Source organism: Pipistrellus hanaki (assembly GCF_964339955.1).
Source record: "Pipistrellus hanaki genome assembly, chromosome: X".
NCBI classification, from domain to species: domain Eukaryota; kingdom Metazoa; phylum Chordata; class Mammalia; order Chiroptera; family Vespertilionidae; genus Pipistrellus; species Pipistrellus hanaki.
The window spans coordinates 86,705,455-86,714,547 of NC_140524.1; the positions used below are offsets into that span (position 1 = coordinate 86,705,455).

The window sequence follows — 9,093 nt, forward strand, 5'->3', positions numbered from 1 at the left end:
AGTGTCTTGTAATTCCTAAGGAATTAATTAAATTATTATTGTTGTTGATTTGCTTCTCCTTGCTAATTCTTCACAGGGAAGTTAAACCTCACTCTACTTATATTTCAAGTCTCAAAGCCTAGACATTTGCTTTCTGCTTCTTTGCCTCTCCTTTTCTCAAATGTCTCACCCATTCATTTGGTCAAGTGTTCCCATGGTGTGCTATAAGAACAGCACCATTTACCTCTAGCCTTAGTGTGCTCTCCCACCTGAGAGAGTGGCAATAGCAAGGACAAAGATCTATTTGGACTCGTATCTGGTTACAGTGGGAGATCATTCAGATGCCTCCTGAATCTTGCCACAAAGACAGATGCCTGTTTCCTTCCTGCCTAAGGCTAACTCTTCTTGTTAGAGTGAAATTTCTCATTTTAAAAAAGCAGTGGATGCTGCTTGCTCTTATTTGTCTCTGAGAATATCACTGGGAAAAATATGCTCATGTTATCTGTGAAGCTAATGATTAGTTCAATAATGTGTGCATGGAGTTTTGCACTCTGCCTAAGAAAAATTAAAGTGAGGATTTTACAGCTTCATCTTGGCTATGGATACTTGGCAACCACCATAGTCATCGCTAATGAAAGAAAACTTGTCTTTATGTGCTGTTAGTAATTACATTCAAATACAACATCTCACATAGAAAAAAAAAGATGAACTTGGCCGCTTCAAGTTCATCATCAATGAGAAAATGAGAGTGATAAACTGTTCTTCCTGCTGGAGACAGGGATTACTTTTTTATGAGGGTCAGATAAGATGATGTGTGATAAAGCCTTAGGGCTTAGAGTAACACAAAATACAGATATCAGATTGGAGCTACAAAGAGTTTTCTAAAATATTCCTTTCTCTAATGTTGCCCTTCAATCCTTGGTCCATGGGAGCATGAAGCAGAATCAGATGGGAAAGATACATTATTTCCAGTTTTAAAGATCTCTTGTAGACAAGATATAGCATCTGTCTAAATAATGAATTTCTGTACAATCCCAGGAGCAATCTTGCATGTTATACTCAGATCCACTTCATTACCCAGTTATTTTGTATCTTCCCAGGCTGTTAATCAATTCCCTCTGCTACCTAGCAAGTTTCTGATTAATCTGGATTTCACTAATTACCCTGAAGTTATATGGTTTGGACTAAACTGCTTTAAAGTATTCTTTTGCTGTAGATTTCAAATCAGTTTTCAAGAATATGCTGCAATGACACCCCAATTGCAGACATGTTAATGAGTCTTTCCATAGGAAGGACATCCAGGAACTGTATTTTAATTCTTCCTCATACAATCTTTCTTTCAGGCAAATATTTTTCATCCTTGGGATCAGAGGTGTGTTGAAGAAGCATATGTAATACCATAATCAATAAAGAAAAACATTTTTAAAAATTAAAAAAAGAAAAGTAAAGTAAATTCCATTTTTAAAAAGTAAGGCATCAGACTTGTGTTGCTGTTTCAGTGTCATGACTGGGGAGAAATAAGGCACATGTATATAGAATTCAACAGAATAATAAATGCCAAAGGTCAAACTCTTATCTCAGTTCCACACCTACAAAACTCTGATATCTATCTTCCAAGAAACAACACTGCCATCTGGCTGTATTAAATTGAGAAATGATACTGATACTTTTCTTTTCAAACCCAACCCTCCAGACATTCAATCTATTTATGGATTTCAAAATCCCCTAAGTAGAATTCTAGAATTATGGGAGATTTCTATAATATACTCAAGGACACAAAATGGTAAAGCACAAAATTAAATTGTGATCATTGGAAAATATCTCAAGTTCATGAACATGAAGCTCAAAAGTGAAGCACAAAGGCAGTGCTGCAATGCAGGCCATAAAGCTTGAGGGGAAAAAAGATTGGAAGGCATGAATAAAAACCAAAGCAAGGAAATCAGTGTTTAGAAGGCAAATGGAGAAATTAAGGAGAAATGATGGTGAGGGCAGTTTAGTAAAAATTAAGATACTTTGGAAAATATCTATATAATAAAAGCCTAAGCAGAATGATGAAATGACTGGTCGCTATGATGCACACTGACCACCAGGGGGCATACACTCAATGCATGAGCTTCCCCCTGGTGGTCCGTATGCTCCCACAGGGGAGTGCTGCTCAGTGAGAAGCTGGGCTCATGGCTGGCAAACATAGCATCAGTGGCGGGAGCCTCTCCTGCTTCTGCAGAAGCCCTAAGGAGCAGCAAGCAGGTAGGCAGTAAGAAGTAAGGGGTCCTGGACTGCGAGAGGGCACAGTCCAGGCTGAGGGACCCCTCTCCTCCAGTGCACAAATTCCATGCACCGTGACTCTAGTTAACTAATATTTCATAGTGGAATCAATAGGTCTTGATTCTTGGTGATAGTTTGGGAGGGTAATGAGGAAGAGTAATAATGCCCAGGTCTCTGACATTAGCAACAGAGTAGATTGTAGAGCCATTTACTGATACCAGGCCTGGAGGAGACCCTGGTTAGGAGAGAGCCCATAACTTCTCTTTTAATATATTGGTTTTGAAGTGCTTGTGGTGATTCGAGGAGACCACTCTTTGACAGTCTGCCTAAAAGGTCTTAAAAAGGAGCAGTGTAAGATTATTTAAGACCAGGTTTCAGCTATTAGTGGGAGTGGATTATTTTCCTATAGACAAAGTATGTTTTGCTTATCCAAGATATCATTATCCTATGCTTCAAGGCAAAGGTGGCTACTGATAGAGGTTGAGAAGGATGAACAGAGGTCTAAGATGTCTAGTGAATAACAAAAAGTTATTTTGGCAGAAACAAATTAGGAGGTTATGAGAAAAAGGACCTTTATTTATTAAGCCTTTACTATAGTGCTCAGCAGGACATAGTTAATATGTTAGATCATTTTAATCATCAGCCTTAGAAGACAGGCAATACTTCTACATTTAACATTCTTTGCTTGGTTAACTATTGTATCATTCATTCCACAGTTTAATATTATTTCCTCAGGAAAGTCATCTTTAACCACCATACAATGATCATTCCTTCTGTCATTAACTTCAATCCTCCTTTGGTTATAAGCATCTTCTTGCCATTACTTATTCTATACCTGATGTATCTGTCAGGTTAGTATAGCTTACACTGTTATAACAAGCATCCCCCCAAATATTAGAGGCTTGAAACACATTTTTTTTCTCACACTATGTATTCAAAGCAGATCAGCAGGAAGGTCGTGTTCATGGTAGTTACTCAGGTATCAATGCTGACAGTAGTTCTAATAGCTTACTTTTCTCACCCTGGGGCATAACTGTAGTCACGGACAGCTGGCAGGAGTGTAGGTTATGTAGGAGGGAACCTGAAGGAGAGAAGATGAAAAGATGTAAGCACCTTTAGTAGGGGGATACCACCTTGGCTTTTAAAAAGCCACCTCTTCAGGTTTCCTTGAGAGAAATTCTCTAGAAACCCACAAGGCTCTTGTTCTTAGTTGTCCTGTCCCCTGATAACCTAGTGGAGGAAATTGGAGCGAGTGTACCTCAGAACATGCCAGCCCTGCCTGTGACTGATCTAAGATGACAAGAGGGCTGGGAGTGTGGGTCCTCTCTGTGTTCAAGGGTCCCTTTAATTCACATGTAGGATTTATCACATCAACTTTTGGTAGGCCCACAACTATCTTAAATCTTCTGGGAAGAAGTGAAATTTTTCTTGATGCTAGAACTACCTGTTAATTCTCTATCTGCTGACCTGCAGTTACTCCTGTTGACAGGGTTCCTCACCTCCCCGAGATGTTCTGGGAAGAAGTGAAGGAGACTTATCATGTCACCATGTCTGGGTCACCCAGGTCTGATAGTAGGGACAGGGCTCTATGTGGTTCACTTCTTTCTGGGAGATGTCACCTCATCTTCACTCAGTGTCACCACCTTGACTCCTGTTGGGAACTGGGTCTCTTCCCAGTGCTGAATGGGGCTTCTCCCATTACACTCAACCCCTTATGATCCTGAGACCACCCTTGGAGGAAATGAGAGGACACTTCAGCCTGAGAGTTCTAAAACTGGCTTCCCAAGGCAGACTGTAAAGGGGGAACGTTGTGTGGGCTTCTTTGTTCTGGGATAATTGGTTGTCTGATTCCTTATACAAGATTTATACCTTGACATCTATCATGGCCTGGGACTCTCTCTCTCTCTCTCTCTCTCTCTCTCTCTCTCTCTCTCTCTCTCTCTCTCTCTCTCTCTCTCTCTCTCTCTCTCTCTCTCTCTCTCTCTCTCTCCTCTCTCCTCTCTCCTCTCTCCTCTCTCCTCTCTCCTCTCTCCTCTCTCCTCTCTCCTCTCTCCTCTCTCTCTCTCTCTCTCTCTCTCTCTCTCTCTCTCTCTCTCTCTCTCTCTCTCTCTTGAGCAACCAGCCCTTGCATCAAGACCCCCTAAAACATTGCAGGAAAAAGTAAAAAGTCAGGGGTATCTGAGCCTCCCAGCTCTGCCCTGAGACTTCCAAGGCTAACAGCAAGGGTGGTATCAGGTACCAGTATAGACCAGTATAGTTCTCTCCATTATGTAATGAGTGGTCTGCATTTCCTCACTCAGCATCTTCACTTTGACTCAACACATTTCCTGAGGCTCCATATTCTGCTGACTTAACTCCATGACCCTCAGACAAAAATTCTCATATACCTGGGACCCAAGTTGACAGAATAATTGTGGCCTATGCCTGCTGACAACAGGGACAGGCTGGCTGACCCCACTGTTCTGGAGTCAGTGGCTCCCTCAGTCCTCATTCAGAACTTTGACCTTGAGTCCAGGTAGGATTTGGAATTGCTCTCTATACTGACCTTAGTCTACAAGTCTCAGACCAAAGCTCTAACTTCCCTGAGTACTCCACAGCTGGCTACCTAGCCAGGATGCTGCTCTGTGCAGTGCCCTATTATGAGGAGAGTTCTACTCAGTAGCACTGATGGTCATACCTTTAATCGTTTTAAGGCCAAGACTCCTTCCGCTGCCTAATGGAATTGTCCACTTTAGATAAAGGCCTTTCCATCTGAACCTACCTTCTTCCCAGGCAAAAATGAGGAGTTACCTCAGCCTGCATTAGGGTATATAGGACTGACAGCAGGAGAGAGGCTCTGTGCAGTGATCTCTTTTATTTTTATTTATTTACTAGAGGCTCAGTGCACGGGGGGGGGGGGGGTCCCTCAGCTGGACCTGTACCCTCTCCGATTTGGGAGCCCTTGGGGGATTGGGCCTAAACAGGCAGTTGGATAACTCTCTTGTAATCTGGGACCGCTGGCTCCTAACTGCTCACCTGCCTGCCTGCCCTAACCACTCTACTTGCCTGCCTGATCCCCCTAACTGCCCTCCCCTGCTGGCCTGATCCCCCAATTAACTTTTAAAAAATTTTATCCCCTTCACACACAATTGTATTTGACTTCCTTATTGGCTTCTCCCTGTCACACATTTTTTCTCTCTCCTTTATGTAACACTTTTTCCTACTCACTCATCATTTATAAACTTTTCTTTTGTCCTTATTTCCTACTTCTGTTCCATCATCTTTCTTGCCATCTTTCTTCTACCCTCCTTCCCTCCCCACATTTCTTATTTCCTTTATCCTTACCCATTCTCTCCCTTCCCTTTTCCTTCCTTCACACCTTATTTTTTTCTTCACTTCCTCCCTCAGACCTGATTTGCTCCCTCCCCCATTTTTTCCTTTTTCTCATTCTCCTTTTAAGCTCTACTGGCTCCCCTTTAAAACTTTTCTTTCCTCCCTCTTTCTCTCTCATCCACATTCTTCTCTACTTACTTCCACTGTTTTCATATCTATCTATCTACCTGCGTAATTATTCACTATAATTTATCTTTTTTTCTTTTCTGACTCCTGCTTTTAAAATCTGACCCCAGTACACAACTATACTTGATTTCCATCATAGCTCCTACAGTTCACTCACACATCCTCTTTCCTTCTTTAACTCTGCTCTCTACTGACTCCTTTATAAAGTTCTTCCCTCCATCCCTCCCTTTGTAAAACTTCTGTTGAGGAGAGCTTTAACCCCCAGCCCAGGGCTTAGCCCTGGACAAGTGTTCAACCCCACCCCTTTCCTGGCCTCCCTGCCACTGTCCTTCTCCCATTCCCCACCCAGGGCATATGGCCCAACCAGGGTGGCCGAGGACCATGCGGCCCCGGGCGCTGCTGCCCCGAAGCAGTAGCACCTCTGCCCAGAAGGCCTCAGACTGTCCTTCACTCTGTCCTGGACCTGTGGGTGCCTCCCTGAATCTGGGCAGGGCTCCTCACTCCCCACCTCCTGTGCCCCACCTCTCATCAGGTGCACCTGCTCAGTGCTCCCCCATCCCATGGTCACCAGCCCCTTCCAAGTGCAGTTTCCTTCTCTTTTCCATTCCTGCATCTTTTTCTTCTTTCCTTTCTGTGTTTCTGTTTCTTTTCTTGGCCTGTCAGCATGCAGGCCTGCCTTCCTCTCCCTCTCCTTTCTTATCCCCTCCTATTATATCCTATCCTACCCCTGGTCTTGCAGCTGCCTGAGCAGAGAGCGAGGACGTAGTCTGCTGATCTGATCATGGCGTGATACTGTAATGGATGAATTTGCATATTCCTCTATTATTAGAGTTTTTCATTTAATCTTAGTCTTTACACTATGTGGCCCACCATCTGTCTGAAGGTCTGGCTTCTGCTCAAGATTCTCACAGCATCATCTAGCCCACCATGCAGCTATATGAAATTCCCTCACATCAAGAAACTTCTATTAGGTCCAACACTGCCTTGCTTCAGGTCATTCACTCTTGACTGCTCTCCTCTGTTCTTATCCAATCTTTTCATTTGGGTTTTTCAGTCTTGGAGTGTATAGTACCATTTTCCCATTTCCCAAATCTAATAGATGCTTCTCAACTCTATAATATTTATGGTCTGTGGCTTAAGTCTTCTTCTTTTCTGCTCCCCCAGTACTAGCGTGGAGCCTTCTAAGAGCAGATTTGCAATTACTGTTTTGGGGAATAAATGAGCCAACGAGCATGAAGTATATTTATTATCATTTAATTCTACATTCTCAAATTAGTCAAGTACATACTGTAATTTAAAACCTTATAAAAAACAGAGTAAAAGGGATTTGGAAGCCCCAATTGATGATATTACTTTTTTCTCTATTTAATGCTTCCATGTATTTTACTGTTTTATTTCTTTACATTTTCAAGAAAATATATATTCCAATGCCATGCTATCTTGTACTACAATACTAAATAAGATGGAAGCTTTCCAAATTTGTTTTTACAAAATAGCAAAACTCTTATTTTTAAACATGCTAAATAACAAGAATGACCAATATATAATAATTAACTTAGATTGCAATGCTAGAAAACTTTTATTTAGATGTAACAGCACCGAAAAATAGGAACAAGTGAAAATATAGAGAAATCTCCAAATTGCCCACACAGAATAGGTACACTAAGGTATCATACAGTGTGTTTCCTCCATCACCCAGCTCTCCACTATGTGGAACATGACTTCTCTTTCTCTTCAGTCACAAAATAAAGAATGTACCTCAACTTCACCAGGTGTGGGAGGAGTTTCTGGATGTGAGCCTGACTCATTCACTGCATGGCATTGGTATCAGCCCCTACTGGAATTGTAGCTTGGGCTCCTTCTTTCTCATCTTGCAAAGCCTCTTCATAGCAGGATGTGAAGGCGCTGGGGGTGGTTTGATTAATCTTGGCCAAAAACTGTAGGACTTTCATCTTGCTGGTTTCAGCATAGGCTCTTGGGCCCCACAGGAACTCGTAGCATGGAGGATCACTGTCGCGCACCTGGCGATACTCCAGGTACTTCAGCTTCACGAAATCTTGGGTGATGAGCTTCTTTGGCTCTCCAAATATGTAGTGCCTCTTTCCAGCATATACCCTCATCTTATTCAGGAATTCCCATATCTTCTGCTCAGTGGCGCAGTTGCCTTTCATGAAGATCACACCCAGGATAATCATCAGGAGACCTGTCTTGGGAAATACCCTGCTATGGCCAACCCTCCCATTGTTGGGGAGATCCATTTTGCTGACAAGATTATAGAAATGCTTCTTACCTTCAACTTCCTTTAAATCAACACCAAATACCACCTCTATGCTGAAAGCTGCTCTTCTGAGGATCTCAGAGAAGTGATTTTTATACTTTTTATGGACAATCTTGAGCATATCTGCTTTCCTAATAGGCTTTTTCATTTTGTACATCTGCATAAGGAACCGCACCAACATACCACTCATCTCAGTTAGAGGGTCTCTTTGAGACTGCACTTCGGAAGGTGAGGCCTTGGAGGAACTTTTCTCATTCTCCATTTTGTACTTGTCTCCTTTAGATGATCTTGTGCGAGAAACACCTGCAGACTTAGTGATGGCAGATAGGGCTCTGTGAGGCCACCTGGGAATGCTACATGACCTTGTAGCAGGCTTGCTCTGCAAAGTAGTTTCAAGAGGAGCAGGGAGTGAGGAGGGCAATGCTTTTCCCTTGGCTGCTTTCTCCTTGGCACTCCTCAGACCTCGGGCTGCACCTTGGGCTTGGTGGTTTTTCTCACGGATATGGGGCTTATTTTTTTCATGCCGAGGCATGATGACTGCCAAGTACAGAAGGTAGAAGTGCAGCTAGGGCAGCAGTTTATCTGAGCCTGAGAGAAGAGAGGATGAGAGGGTGTGAGCACTTACATCAGGGATATGCTACCTTGACTTAAAGAAGACCACTTCTGCAACTGTTCTTGAGGGCAGTGCTCTAGGAACTTACAGGGCTCCTGTTCTAATCAATCTGTCCTCTGAGAACTGTGTGGGAATCATTAAAGTGAGCCTCAGGCTGCAGCTGGACAGTCCTCCCTGAGACTGTCCATCAGACCTTAGCCCGAGAGCTCTTAGAGACCTTCCACTGCTGGTCACAGAGGTGGGTCTTTGTAGGATCATTTTTGTTATTGGAGCAGGCATGGCCTCAGCAGTCCACACTCAGATCCTCACCTTAAGACTTCAGACCAGGCATCTGGGCAGGGGTGGCTCAGGTTGACATGTAGTCTGGTGGTCTCTAAGCTCTCCCTTAGGGTTCTCATTAGATACCTTTTAGTTCCCCCTGGGGTCTCTCATGGCTAAGAATTGTGGTTGGGGTCTGTAT

The 9,093-nt window shown here is 43.0% G+C and overlaps 1 protein-coding gene across 1 annotated transcript; it reads right to left on the minus strand.

The window, feature by feature from the left end:
* Window positions 1–7,550: 7,550 nt before the first annotated feature.
* On the minus strand, window positions 7,551–8,552 carry LOC311615506 (melanoma-associated antigen B3-like; the record flags this gene model as incomplete). Its single annotated transcript, XM_084870867.1, has 1 exon — window positions 7,551–8,552. One exon carries the CDS (start codon window positions 8,550–8,552, stop codon window positions 7,551–7,553), a length of 1,002 nt encoding a protein of 333 aa, XP_084726993.1.
* Between the last annotated feature and the right edge of the window lie 541 nt (window positions 8,553–9,093).